This window comes from Trachinotus anak, unplaced genomic scaffold (assembly GCF_046630095.1).
Source record: "Trachinotus anak isolate AG129_WGS33_773 ecotype Australia unplaced genomic scaffold, CSIRO_AGI_Tana_v1 ptg000014l, whole genome shotgun sequence".
Lineage (NCBI taxonomy): Eukaryota > Metazoa > Chordata > Actinopteri > Carangiformes > Carangidae > Trachinotus > Trachinotus anak.
In genome coordinates this window covers 19,401,603-19,416,962 of record NW_027273865.1, presented here as the reverse complement: position 1 = coordinate 19,416,962, position 15,360 = coordinate 19,401,603, and the positions used below count along the sequence as shown (strand labels likewise).

The window sequence follows — 15,360 nt, the reverse complement described above, 5'->3', positions numbered from 1 at the left end:
TCCCAGCAGACCATCACACAAGGCGATGTTCCTTTTGACTTCATTGTTGCAGAAGAAGCAACATGCCGCTTATCCAGGAACTCATAATAGGCTCTACCTTGTAAATTCATAAGGTTAGCAGAGGAGGAGCATTTTTTGTTGACTGGCGCAGAGAAATGCACTTCCTTTGTTAACAGCCAGACCACTGCTCACACAACACAAGGTCAGTAAACCTCAAAATATAATATGAACAGGTCTACCTCAGTCCTCAGCATAGCGAACAGCTTGTCTACTGGTTTTATTCAGAAATAGCAACACGTCAACATGCTGTGGGGTTAACCCGTTGCATTAGTCTGTTAACTATGAGAGCTGTGGCAGAAAATACCCACTCAGATGGTACTGATGTCCTAGGATATTTTAACTGTTTAACTCATGGTATTAATCAGTCAAAATTCTTATTGTCAATCGACAGTTAAGCTTTTAATTGTCAACAACACTAGTACACACATCAAATTCTGCATCACTGTCACCGCCCTGGGGTTTCAATTATGGGTGGAGGCCTGCAATCAGTGTAGCCTCTACCACCACATAATGGTTGGTCAATATGGTCAGGAGACCAACCCTTACAATGATTATGTAACAGAGCCAAAATGTCGGGATTTGTCTGATTGATGAAGTGGGACCAGCCTTCTATAGAGAGAACCAAATAACTGTAGGGGTTAAAAGCATCACATCTTGAACTGCTCGTTGGTCCTCCTAAACTAGCTGACAAAACTTAAAAGTTGCACTGTGGAGTTTTCTTGTAAGTTCTTTTGACATCTAGTACTACCTAGTATACTCACCAAAATAAAGTATGTTTATCCTTGAGGCCTTCCAAACATGTTGAATGCATTTCCTGCATTGTTTATACTGATGTTTGCTTGCTAGCCGTCTTCCTCTTCCCTGTCTTTTGGTGGTGTATCCTTAAATTTCTTGGACAGTTATTGCCAGCTGTTGCTCAGCGGCCTAGTGGGGAACCATTGGTCCATCATCCCTCATCCGTGAGCGTGCGCACGGTTCGATAACCGGGGTCAAACTCATAAAAACAGGTACAGGGTACCTTTAAAGGCGAAGCTAAATAGTTTTCTTAGAAAACAACATCACCACATCCCACATGGGAAATACTTTGTAACAGGTGAGGGTAGGATCGTTTCTTTCAATTGGGCCATTTGCCACTGAGTAAACAACACAGGAGCAGAGTTACTCATCAAACCAACAAAACAAATCTTTCCAAAACAATTTTACAAACCTTGCGTCATTTTGTACTGGCAACCAGGCCTATCCTGCCTCCGTTTGTACTTCAGACCCCAGTTCCACACACTAACAAATCCTTTCTTTTGTAACCATCCTGAAGAAATACACTATGGTCTACAGGTAGAGCAGGGGGAGATTCACCCAGCATGTGGTGGCAATTAAGTCCTACAGCCAGGAGTAGGATGCACCCCTCCACTTCCCTGTACTGGGCAGTGTTACTTTCTAAGCTGTCCCTCCACGTGTTTACAGCCTCCCCCTCTGATCCTGGCACAGTTTACGAGAGGAAATATCACTGAATGGGCTCAACCCTGAGACGACTGTGGGAGGTCCCTATGCAGAGGAAAACCTGTTTTTCTCAATTGTGATTGGAGCACTAGGGCACGTAGGAGGGAGAAGGTCAATGATCGGATGTTATGACTGGTGGGTTACTTCTGTAGGAGGAACTGGGTATTTAAGTACCCAAACCTCAGAGCCTGGGGGTGGCAATCTCTGTCTGGTGATAAAAACATCAACGACTATTTTGTGAACAATAAACCCACTTCTTAAATTGTCTACACAGTTTCAGTTCCAGCTAATGACAAAAAACATTGTCCACTGTCAAAAACTTCCTGAAATTGGACATGCACATTGGGGTGATGGTGTTTTAAGTGTCTGATTAAGCTTGTTGTTCCGAATACTTTCATGGTTGCTCCTCCATGGCTTTCTTTGGCTCTTACAGAATGTGTACAGGAGTCGTTCTGAGACTGGGCTGTTTCTTTAATATGTGCATTGATTTTAAAGGTCTCATATTGTAGACAGTGAGATTTCCATGTCTTTTTGATCATAAAGCAGGTCTAGGTGCTCCCCAACTAATAGACCTAATCCTAAAGTATCAAAGTACGCAATCCATGGACAAAATGCACATAGCCTGTATTCAAAAACTGTGCCTTAAAATGAGCCATCAGGACTTCTGTAGCTTTGTGATGTTACAAAAAAAACAGTCTCTGCACGGCCCACCTGGACACAGCATCCAACTTTGCAGGATTTGGTTTCTCCAGGTGTTTCTTTGAAATCTGTTATGTCTTTATTTGATCACTCAGAAAACAGTCAGCCAATCAGAAGAGAGGCTCAGAGCCCCTCTTCTGAACCTGTTGTTGGTAGAGCTCCAGGGAGAAGCCAGAAAGAGGAGATGTAAAAGTAACCAGAAACATTTTTTGGTACTTAAAACCACAAATATATATATTTGTTATGGATTATAAAGATAAAACACCAGAAAATGTAAAATATGGAACCTTTAAGTTTTTCCTTATTGGATCAAATAATCTACTTGTTTAACACTCAGATCCAAATGACACATTGCTAAGAGAGAAGCTCTGCAATAATAACCATAACACTCTTCTCCTCACGGAAATACAGAGACATTTATGTGCATCTTTGCAGTGCCATGATTCCAGCCTTAGGTGTAATCTAGCAAATGGAGATCTGAACCCTGCTAAAAACCAAGACATAACAGGAAAAGAAAAGTAAAACTTCAGTGTACAATCCATGGTAGTGTTCTGTAAAAAAAAAAAAAAAAACAAGTGAAAAAACAAAATACTAAATTATACAGCTGAGACAGCTCCATTTTGACCAATGAGAAAGATAAAACTATCTTGGAAAAAACCTTGAAAAATTATAACTTCTGCAAACAGCAGATTATGGCCATTCATCAAACACGAAGAACAACAAGTGAGCCAACAACCATTTGCTCACAGGAGGCAAATGTGTGCAAGCTGACAAAAAAATACAACAACCAGTCGAGGAACCATAGGAATTTTGTGCCAGTTTCGTTTTGCCACTGAGGCCACAGTCTCAACAACATAGCTGTGGCCACAAAGCAACCTCAGACAGGCAGACAGAGAGACAGACAGACATACAAAGAAATACAGAGAAACTGAGAAGGGGCCACAGAAACAATTGAGGATGAACAGTGACTGCTTCTGACCATGCTTGACCTCAGTCAGCTATTTCAGTCAGGTCCACATCTTTTCTCTGCTCAGCCCAGTTTGTCAGTGCCACACGCATTAAAGCATCAAAAGGGGAAACCATGGCTAAAGATACAGCTGCTGACAGGGGGAAAAGAATATATTTGGTAGCACTAGGGGCATTCAAAAAGGAAGTTGTTGTGTGTGAATGCATGCTCAACCTGCCCAAAACGTGCATATGAGTCTATGTGTGTGTGCATTTGTGCCCAGACAACTTCATATTGTGCAATATGTCAGTGAACTAACATGGCCTCTGCCAGAGGAGGAAGGGCCCCCGAAACTGACTGAGGGATGTGGTCAGTGAGACATACGAGGAATGGGGAAACGGACAGAGAAGGAGAGGGAGAGAAAAACATAATATAGCATAATGCAGCACCAGCACACAGCCATCGCAACACACTTTGCCTACAAAAATTCCCAGAGTAACAGCTGCTTGCTACTGGTACAGCTTAACTCCAACGCCATGACCTGTATCTCCTCCCCCCATCGCCCCCATCTATCTCTTTCCCCCTGCTCTTCCTGCCTGAGCATGAGACAAAAATGCAGCAAGACATCAGGCGTTGCTATGGCAACAGAGGACAGCACAAGTGTGGACGGATGCCATGGTGAATGAAAACAACAAAACATTTATTCCAGATCAGCAACCTAACAGATTCAGCTCCACAAAACCCCACAATTCCCGATTCAAAAGAGGGGAAAGATACCAGTTGACAAGATGGGTTGTCACCATGGTTACAAGGCAGCGAATGGCCAGGTATTGCTATCTTTCTAGCACCACTTTTAAGGGTAAACTGTAACCTTTTATTTACTGATCTTAAAAGGTTCTGGCAGTCCATGTAGACCATGACCAATTCGTTATGGTTTCTGCTGATCAAACCAAGAACAGAACAACCTGGGCAACATTGTTGGTCTCTAAAGACCAGTTGGTCTTTAAAAAGTGGGTTCTCCTTTAAAGTCATCCAACAAGTTAAAACATTGCCACTCAGTGTTTCATAGTTTTGAAAAGGGTTGCAAAAACATGCCATACGCCTTATCAAATCTGGGCCACAGCTGTTCTCTAGAAGGTAAGCTGATGTGAGCCAAGTGCTGGTTATCAAAAGTAAGATTTCTTTAAACACATGAAAAAAAAAAAACCATTGCCCTACATCAATTTAGTACTGCACCTCCATAAAGCTGGATCCTTCATGTCCCATAGTGCAACTCAACTGCATCTGTCATTCCAACGCGACATGATAACATGATCTGGGTTATTTTTTCATACTTTAAAAAGCTCCTTTTGGAGACCCTCGAAACGTTTACAGGCTGAGTTGCACTCCCAAAGACGAAAAAACTGAGCTCCATACCCCTTTAAAGAATACAGCTACCTCCTGTTTCATATGTGCATAGGTTAATCCACAAGTTTCACAGATGTAACAGCCCAAAAATCATAGTTGTCCAATATCATAGAGGTAATGCAAAACCACCACAGGAGACTGTTAAGAAATCAGTGTTGTAATACTTTGATACAGTCTAGCCCAAATATCACAATATCCAATATTATCAGTGTTTTTATTGTTGTATTTTTTGTTTTAGGGGTTTCAGCAGTGAAATGTGGGTCTAAAGTTTGAGGGAATGAATAAGGAGGACTACACACTAACTGACAGTGACTTTTGATTCAGACAGAGCCCCACAGATCGGGCAATGTGCACTTCACTGCTTATAGTTCTCTCACTCTGTTTCGAGCACTAAACGTGTGGCAGTGGTGGGCTGAGCATGGCAGCAGTATAAATGCCAATGTCCGGTAAGAAATACAGGATAACTACCACTTTCAGTCAGGTATGACTTGAAACTGACAACGACTTGTCACTGTTCAAGCACATGCGAGGAGCAGACTAGGACCCCTATATGAACTTAAATAAATTACACTGTGAGAAAAGTATCATCTATCAATGTGACAGAAAACAAACTTTACCTCAGCTTATTTCAACCTCGCACCACATGTCTGTTCATGCGGCTCTTCACCTTTATCTCTCTCTTCCTGTTCATGTCACCTGTTGAGCCGGTGACCCCTTCCAGCGTGGACGTTTAAGTCAGGGGAGAGGGGCTGGGGGTCTTCCAGATGTGTGTTTATGGGATAATTTACAGCAGCCCTCACACAGGACAAACACCGGAACTCTCGGGTTTAATAATAATTCGTGATTCCATCTTCTTGACGCCTGGGCAGAAGAGGGGATTGTGCAAGTTCACTTGGCAGGCGGTGCACAGGCCGACATCTGGAGAGCATTACGTCTGCAGGAGACGTGAAGCCAGGCTCGGTGCGCGGCTTGCCCCTGGATATCAAACTACGTGTCATTAACAGTGTGTGTGTGTGTGTGTGTGTGTGTGTGTGTTTTCCATTTGTTAACAGGTCGCAGACGGCAGGTTACTGACAAAGCCTTTTTTCTTCTCCTTGTTTTTACACGGGGATGAGGAGGGACACTGAGTTTAAGCATCCTGATGTGGCAGCATGAAGGGAAAATAAGAGTGACAGCAAGAGAGGGCCTCCAGTTGCACTCAGGTTAGTATGAAGGTAGAGTGTGGGATGAAACAGGCCTGTGGGCCAAAATAACCATCACACATTGCCGGGACATGCTCGTCGCTGACATTTTGAGGAAAATCTCTGTCTGTGAAGCACACGAATGAGGCGGAGGTACAAATTGTTGCACGGCACCCACGGTTTGCGTAACGTGAATAGGTGCGTTTAAACGCAGCACCGGGAGGGAGCCGTGTAGAGACAGAGACACGCAGGAAAAAGAAATCACTGTTTGACCGCCTAGGAGTCATTCCTGGCATGTAAAAGACAAGAGCCGCCAGCCAAGTGAAAGACCGTGCACGCAAAACATCTGTAGCTGCTCGCAAACCAAGCTGGGGCCATGCACAGCTCGGCGGGTTTCGGTGTCTGTTAACACGGACCAGCCGCTTATTTACCGCTGCCCTGTCGACAATGAGCGTTTCACACACACCGGGGCCCTACCTGCAATCGCTCCGACGCGGGTTGCCACATATTAGCAGAATCAGAGGTTCTCCGTCTGTGCTACAGCTTGTTCTCTTTCCGTAGTCCGGTTCACATCTGTTCGCTTTCACGGCTTGACGCTCTGTCCTCCCTCAAATCTGGACTGGTCGGCAATGAAGGATGTGTTTGCTCCGCCTGGCTGCAGTCACCAAACTGGCCAGCAGGTGGTGGTGCCGGCTCTCCGTGGCCAGTCGGCTCCTGGTGCTGCCTTCAGGGGTTGTCGGAAATCAACAAGACAGTGACAAGGTGGGTATTCAGTCAATGGGCGGAATTGAGCTTCAAGTTAAGCACAATGTTTCCATTTATTATTATTATTGTTTATTTATTTATTTATTTATTTATTTATTTATTTATTTATTTATTTATTTATTTCAAGGGCTTTCAGTGTATTTTTGAAAATCTTTTTTACCAGCCAATCACATTTCCAATTTTTGAGCTTTCTTGTAATTATCCTAAATAACAAATACTAATTTTAAAGCTGCACTAGAGATTATGAATGAGCCAAAGGGCATCCATAAGGTTATTTAGCACCATTAAAAAGAGGACTTCAAAGCCTCAGATTAGTCGTCCAGACCAGGGTAACCAGCCAATGCAAGAATGCAGTTAAAATGGAAATGATCAAAACAGAACATAAATGGCACAGCAGGCATTGTTTCAGTGGCCGGTGGCAATAAAAAAACGTGGTTAATTCAAATGTTCTGATTTCATAATTCCCAAGCTTCATAAAGGCAGCCTCAGACAATGTATGGAGAATTGCCAGTCATGCCCACACATTTTGGTCCGTTTAAGCTCCTTAAAAAGATTCAGTCCTCCAGATTGTTTTGCCGTGTGACTGGTTTGGTATGACCATGTTATTCTCAAAGTGAAGTCTGGGAATTCACTGAAGTGTCATCCATTATTTTGTGGAAACTGTTGAATGAATTATTTTTACTGTTGCCAACATTTTGTACATATTTCAACTGTTGGGTTGAATTCTGTATTTTTCCTGACAAATGATACGGTTTTGTAACAAAACCACCACACAACTGCCAAGACAATCTGTTTATCAAGGTGGAGGCTTTGAACGCCAACAACAAAGTGTTGTGGAACCTATGTAAAGCCAAACGGCATGAAGTCTGACCCTCTAGGGCATACAGAGGGCAAAGGCCAAGCACAAGGTCTTCAAAGCAGACCATAAGCAAAGGTGAGAGCCATCAATAACATCTGGCGCTCCCACAATGTGTGCATGTTTGTACACACATATAATATATGTAGGTGTGTTGAGCGACATGGCTCCACAGTCACAGCCTGTATTTAGAGATGTTTACATGAGGAACATCTGGATAAAGCCTGAGGTCACTGAGGGTGTTCACATTACTAACACTCCATAAAAGGTCTTTCCCACGGTTGACGGTTCAGTCTGGTGGGTACGACCTTGGGACATTGCAGAGAAAAAAAGACACCCTGGAGAATTTTTTGTTAGCACTTAAAAAAAAATCAGGGTCCATGTTTCTAAAACAATTTTATAATTTCAGCCCAAAACCTATTGCAGCATGCAATTGTGTCATCTCATCATGGCTGAGTTCAAAGTCATGTAACTGCTGCACATTCTTCCTTATCATACTAAATTTTTATTTGGCACATTTCTTCTACAGCGTTTAGTTAACATGACACATTTGAGTCTTGGCACTTTTGTTACATGAAAAACATAACTATACTAAAAAGTATTGTTTTGGTATGACTACTTAAACCCAGCTATCGTATTGGCACTGGTACTGAAAACATTAAAACATCCTGCCCCAAACATAATGCATGCAGTACAAAACAGTGTGCACAATCCAAATGTGCCACATGGAAATTGAAGAGAAAAACAAAAGTCCCGGGAACATTTGATAGTTTGTTGATCCTGACTAAGGCCTAAGTCAACGAAATGCTGCTTGCAGCTATGATTGATTGATTGATTGATTGGTGATAGTTCTACATCCATGGTTATAAAAACATAAACACAATTTTAGGATCATTAATAAAAAGCAGGCACCCCCCACTTGCTGTTGTCACTACAGGAAACACAGTTTTAGCCAGAATTCACATGAGACACCAGGGGAATACTGTAGATTATATTCACTTGAATCTTTATTGTTTACATCATTCAACATAGATAATAGGTAATCATGTGGTTGCCGTGTTTAAAATGAGAGAAAAAAATTAGCTGAGCTTATTGATAAAACATTGCTTGACCTTGAGGGGAACAACACAGCTGCACAGACAGAGAGTTTTCCATTGGCAGGACACAGAAGCACATATATTCTGGAGTAGATATCGTCCCTCTTCTTCCTCTTCTTCCTCCTCTTCCTCCTCCCCTCTCTCTTCTCCACCCTAAAGCCAGCAAGAGGCCACTCCAGCAAAGAAACTCTCATCCATAGACTATGCAACACTGTCAATACTAGAGGTGAATTTGTACACTGGGATTAACAGGTACACTGAGTAAAACCAGCTATGTTTCTGTGCATTGAGAAATATACCTACCTATTATCCTAAATATCACTGAAATACATACAGTTGGATGGCAGGGTCACAGTACTCCAGTAAACCCACTTTCTTTACTATTCGTACACTTGCATGTAAAGAACAGGACCATATGCATTTTAAAAAGAAAACTGTGTGACTAGTATTTTATACATGTATTTGATCTACCAACCACAAATTACCCAAAGAAAATATTTGGCACAATCTTGACAGAGAGAAATACAATGCAATGACAAAAAATAACAACCAACAACCAAGTACAAAAGATTTGAAAATAATGCAGAGAGAACATCAAATCTAACCATGCACGAAGTAAGGCAACCTACTGCAGATTTTTTTAGATATAGAAAAAGATACAGTGTATGCACCATGAGGAGTGCACCTATCTCTACAACACCTGTAGGAACTGTTGTCAGCACTGTCAGAGCCCCACCTACAGACAGAGGTTACTGGTAGTGTTGCCCATCATTAATAAACTTAAGTAATGCAAAGTATGCTCTTATGCTACAATAAAGCCTTATCGTGGACTTTGACAGGAAAATAGATGTATCAAATTCCAGATTTGTTCTTTTTAAACTACAGAGTATGTTTTGGATTTTTTCCCTCTACTTTACATTCAATTTTGTTTTGCTGTTTTTTCTTTCTTAAGAAATACTTAAAGATTTATACTGACTTTCTCTATGTATGTGTGTGTGTGTGTACATGTGCAGTTGTAGGTGTGCAGCTTGTGATGGTTGTGTTTTACAAATCCTTCGTCTTGATGAGGGTAACCAAAGGCTTGTCATCAGGACTGTAGTCTTCATATGCGATGGGAGTGGCATCGTACATGGCGGGCCTGGACTTCTTGCCAAATCTAATAGGAAAGCATAAACACCAACTGTGCATCAATAGCGCAGCAGATAGAATTAGTAGCCTGTCCTTTGTTGGTAGTTTTATCGCTCCAGGAATTCAATAGTGAACTTCTATAAAGTCAAAGGGAGGGAAAGACCAAACTGTGATTTCTAAAGTGAGACACTGCAGATGTAAACCATTCCAACTCTTTGGTGGAAGAAGGTTTACGCACTAATCCTGTCACTGACCTGGCATGGCGGATGGAGGCGATGGCGTTGCTGAACTCGCTGTCGATGCTGCGGCAGTTGTAGAACTCCTGGTAGGCGTGGCGTGACGAGCCCTGGTACTCAATGCGGCTGATGCGGCAGATGCCCACGATGAGGATGATGAGCATGAGGACGAAGGCCACACACAGCGCTCCGATGATGATGTAAAGGGAGTGGCGTGGCATGTTGGTCAGAGTTTCCTCGGTGTGTGCTGGCTTCCATTGCAGGTCTGACACACACACACACACACACACACACAAACAGGCATACAGTTTCCACATGTCCCCGTTTAGAAAAATAGCTGAGCAGATCTTTTCTGACAGGCTGACTTACGGATCTCACAGCAGGGCCCAACCCACCCAGGTTGACAGTGACAGGTGAAGCCATTTGATTGGTCAATGCAGGTGCCTCCATGGTGACAGGGGTTGCTCTCACACTCGTTGATGTCGACCTCGCACTTCTCCCCTGAGAGGACAGATGAGGTGGTATGGGTTATAGCATTTTGTCTCCTGACAGTTTTTTTCAGACCCAGGAAGACTTTGGGGTTTACCGAGAAAATACACATTTCTAATGGGTCATTATTGTTTCACTATCAGAAGCACAGTCTCATGGAAAACTCTGACCTTTCTATTTTGAATCCTTCATGGAAAATCTAGGCCTATTTTAAGGAAGATTACAAAATGCGTCATTTTCCATGTAGTGACGTTCTCCTTCATCATGAGCCACGAAGATCATATTAATAAGAAGCTAGTCTACTGGTTGTCGGGCTGAGTATGGTAGCAGTGCTCACCCATGTATCCAGGTGGGCAGGCACAGGACGCATTGAGTCCTGCACTCTCGCAGCGGCCTCCATTCTGACAACGCATCTTCAGACATGGATCCTGGTAGATTTCACAGTGTCTGCCTGCACACACATACGCACACATACAGAACAAACTTGTGATGATTTATCTTGAGGCACATTTACTGTGTACTGTGAAGCTGTGACGTGTAGAAGCAAGTATTATATACAGTATGTTCCTAAAACTAAAAATAATCACACACTGAAACACACGCACATACCTTCAAACTGTGGTGTGCAGACACACTCGTAGGCATTGATAAGATCCCTGCAGGTGGCGTAGTTCTGGCAGGGGGCAGACAGACACTCGTTGTACTCCTCCTCACAGTACAAGCCATGGTAGCCTTAATCAGACACACAAATATATACAGTATATATTAGTATTAGAGTCTTCAAAGAATATAATGTGATTCTGCTGCATTGCTGATGCACCCAGTCAGAGCATGTTTCAACCTTTATTTACCAAGGAAGGGCTTTGCTGAAAGTGCATGTCTTTTTAGCTGCTATCAGCAGTTGGTATTAGTCATTCTGATGGTTAACTGGACCCAAGAAGTTCAAATAAATTTTCCTTAGATGGGGCAGTGCACGATCAAACTGTGTGGTGTGATTTAATTAGAGACAAACTGTAGGTTTGTAATGACAGAAATCCAACTCTCTGATTTTGAGTGAATCCATCTAATGCCAGCGTTGTTTTTGCTCATGTTGAATTTAGCCTCAGTCTCAAAGCTACATGTGGTATAGCAAATACACTGAACTCTTTGTCTGTATATGTGTATTTAGGACTTTGCTTATGTGCAAGAAACAAGGGGGACTTGTGCACACTTGAGTAATGTAGCACATTATTGGCTAATACCATCACTACTGCAGCAGCAGCAAGCAGTAAACTCTGTTTATCACAAATGACATACTTGTTTAATCAGAGCATCTCCTCTCATTCACAATTCACAGCACCACGTCACAGCAGTGCAACCATAACATTCATCTGTCGGGCACTAAGGAGCAGAGAGTGTAGTGTTACAGTAAGTGCCTTCCTCATTCATTGCTCTTGTTCAGAATGTGTCTAGACGATTAAGAGATTGTAATCAGAAATCTTTTAATCACACTGTAACCTTTATGTGTTACCTGTACCTGAACTATTATTTCCTGTACACCTTGCGTTCAAAGAGGAATTATTTGGTAGTCTGTATGACACATAAACATCAATTAAAGACACACGGGGCTGAAAACACTTTCATACACTGACTAAATGTCCAGTAAATGTATGAAAATATTATAAAACCAGTATTTTGCAACTTTGCTTTGATGGGATTGGGCAGAAGGTCAGATGACATGCAGTGCACTGTGCTTTCCATAGGATGGCAGCTGTGTACTGAGGCAGAATAAGCCTGCAACATCTGGAAACATTATCAGTCAGACAATCATGCCTTTTTGAATAGTTAGCAGTTAAAAAAGGAAAAATACAAAGTGTAATGTACAGTATGTAAAAGAAGATATAGCTTAGCTGGTGGCATCTGTTTAACTTGCACCACTGCAGTTTGTGTGTTAGTTATGCAGATACAGCTGTAGGAACACAGGCAAGGACAGGAAGTTTTTGTAAGTGACTGTATACATTTCTGGGTGTTTTAATACCATTTGACAATAAATTAAGCCAACAAATGCACTGTTTGTGAATGCATTGATCTAACATTTGATGTACTGTCATACCTGCTCACACTCCCACCTGAACCACCACACTTCATTGAAATGTTCCACCAACTACAACTGAGGAACCAAAAATCACCAGAGGACCAATGTCTCTTGAGTCCTTCCACGACTAGTGTAGCAATCTGTTTTCATTAGCTCCGCTCCCATTTTGACTGACTGAATTTCCCTGTTGGGTCTCAGTCCCAGTCCAAGTTTCAACAAAACCTCACTGGGCTTCAGCTAACGTGTGTTTGGGGAAGAGAGGGGGAATTAATGAGGAGCCCAGTTAGAGCCTCTAGGGCCCTCTCTGTGAAATGCCAGTGAAATGTCAAGTGCCTTTCCAAGACTCTGTCTGCTTTCTGTGAGCTGCCATCTTCTCAAGTGAGCTGGATTACAGGAAACTGGAGGACAGATCCTTCTACATATCAGCTCCCCAGCAGCGTTCTTTCAGACAGCCAGCAGGCATTTACACAACCCTTACACACATCCACACACTTATACAAGGCGGACAAGCACACAAACTACTGCAGTCAAGGTTTTATTCACACAGATGCAAATGTTCATACCCAGCATACGGAGACACACACACAAAGACACATACCTCAGACACCAGCTGGCATTCTGATGAGGTGAAAAAAAAGGTCAATTCTGGTCCAAAACATTGTGTGTATGTGTGTGTTCACCGTAATGTCTGGAAGGCTAATTACAAATCACCAATTTCACCAGTCCCATTAGACAGGACCATCTGAGTAGAGGCATTTGATTGGATGGCAGCATCTGCCCAACCAGCACAGTCACAGACCCAGACAGTGGATTGGGAGCCATAATGCACACACATACACACACACACACACAGACTTGCAAGGTCTCACCATGGCAACCAGACAACAGAAGATGAGAGGGAAATGAGATGAGGTAAACTTAGGAAGATAAAGACGAGGAAGGACAAAAGGACAGGAAGAAGAACAAAAAAGAAAAAAAAGAAAAAATAGAAAAACAAAATCAGACTGAGGATGTGGTGAGGAAAATGTTCGTTATCTGAATAATTGGAAAGCAGTAGATGCCTGCTTTGCACCAGGACACAGCGAAACTGAAAGCATTTGAATAAACATGAAGACCATGATGTATGGAGGGATTATCGACTCATTCCGTACCATAAAAAGGCTTTAGGCGCTGCATGTTTTCGTGTTGTGCCATCAGCCCAGTGAATGGAAAAAAGCATTTAGGAGGGTGCGGGTTCTTTGCACCGACAGAAAAAAAGAAAGGTAAGCTGGCGACGGGAATGACCTGTTTGGACCGACATTTGTGTGATTGTGTGTGACAGACGCGTCGGCGTGGTGGTTACAACCATTGACTTGGATAAGCAAGTGTCAAGCTATTGATGAGGTAAGCCTCAACAACGAATAAATAAATGTTTTGTTAGGGAGTAAATCTTAACAATAGCAATAATAGATAGAGACCAGATAATTTAGCTTATTTTACAATTTAAGAAATTGGCAACCTAGCTAACTTACATAGATATTCATGTTCTGAATTAAGCCAGCAAAGCTAGTTAGTCGATGTTACATAAAGATACCTCGACTGAACTAACGTTGGTATCTAATGTGGGCTGATGGCTAAACACAGTTAGGCTCTGTCTTTTTCTGATGAAACTTCTGGTCAAAGCATTTCTGTTATACAAAAAAACACTTGTAAAATGCAGTTGAGAGCGTCCTTTGTTTTAACTTATACTAACCTCAAGTTAATTTCAAGGCTCAAATGTTATTCCAAATCCAAATGAAAGAACAGCTGTGTAGTAATTCATCTTAACATAAGCGACCAAACATGAATCCAATATGAATATTTTCCCTGTTAAAGACATTTTGTTGAAGAAGAAGCCGTAAATTCTCTGATCAAGATGGTGACTGACTGCACATTCGACTGGCTGATGGTATAAAGCGAGAGCAGGAGGGGCGCACGGTCAAATTATGTTTGTGGGGCACTGGGAAAGTCATTTATCTCACCATCCCAGCATGGTAATTCCAAGACAATGGATAATGATAAGTCATCATTCCACTCAATTGATTTCACCACTGAGGCATCAGCACCAGTGCCATGATCATCCTGTCTAAAAATAACTCATCTTTCAGTCAGACCACATTTACGGCTACTCTCAGCCTGAGCCAATGCTACAACGTACTTTTAGTTCTCACTAACTTTTATGTGCAGGCTGTGAAGTCAGATTTAGAGTGGTGATAGAGGCAATGTGAGGATTCAGAGGGTTTCTAAAGGAAATGGATGGATTTCTTAATGATCCCTCCAAGCCCAGGCCCAGAGGTCTGAGGGTCCAGCACAACCTAAAACCATAGTTTCTGTTTGATTAGCATTTCCTGTTAGAAAGTCTGATCATGTTTTGTTTATTCTTGACCTTGAGAACATATACTGTAATAAAAATGCCAAGCTAATGCTTAGCTGTTCCTGAAACTTTCCATTTTTATCACAATATATGAGATGTCATTTTTTTTTGTTATATTGTTGCTAAAGCAAAAAAGCTCTGCTTAAAGAAATGTTTTTTTTAATACAATTTTGTGTGGTATCCTGTAGTATTTTGTATTTATTGTGGCTATGACAGGAAGCCATGGGAAAGACTTTGACAACCTCTCATTTTCAGGATGAACAAAATAGAATCTGTTTCAGAAGAAGTGCCTACATGTTTTACCTGCAAGATACAGTACAAACACTTACAGACAAACAGACAACCACGTACAGCATGTGATAGTGGTGCACAGTATAGTTCATTTTGGATGAATAAAAAGAATGGCAAGAGTTGTGTGAAAAATTGCAGTTAAGGTACAAGGATTCATAGAGGATTTTAAATTTATCATCTGACTTATTCTCTTTATGATTTGGATTCTGTTCAACAAACAATTCAGCGAGGTCAGCTGTCCC

General features: G+C 42.0%; 2 protein-coding genes across 2 annotated transcripts in view; both read right to left on the bottom strand.

The window, feature by feature from the left end:
• The window catches only part of pid1 (phosphotyrosine interaction domain containing 1), a 28,759-nt gene extending 22,314 nt beyond the window's left edge, over positions 1 to 6,445 (bottom strand). Inside the window, exon 1 of the mRNA XM_071496697.1 lies at positions 6,268 to 6,445. Within this exon, the coding sequence (XP_071352798.1) occupies positions 6,268 to 6,297 (30 nt within the window). The 5' untranslated portion in view covers positions 6,298 to 6,445. The remainder of the gene's footprint in view (positions 1 to 6,267) is intronic.
• A 1,955-nt stretch (positions 6,446 to 8,400) lies between these two features.
• Positions 8,401 to 15,360, bottom strand: part of dner (delta/notch-like EGF repeat containing) — a 50,727-nt gene continuing 43,767 nt past the window's right edge. Inside the window, exons 9-13 of the mRNA XM_071496780.1 lie at positions 10,971 to 11,093; positions 10,699 to 10,812; positions 10,242 to 10,373; positions 9,891 to 10,137; positions 8,401 to 9,664 (exon numbers count right to left, since the gene is read on the bottom strand). Coding sequence (XP_071352881.1) covers positions 9,553 to 9,664; positions 9,891 to 10,137; positions 10,242 to 10,373; positions 10,699 to 10,812; positions 10,971 to 11,093 — 728 coding nt within the window. The 3' untranslated portion in view covers positions 8,401 to 9,552. The remainder of the gene's footprint in view (positions 9,665 to 9,890; positions 10,138 to 10,241; positions 10,374 to 10,698; positions 10,813 to 10,970; positions 11,094 to 15,360) is intronic.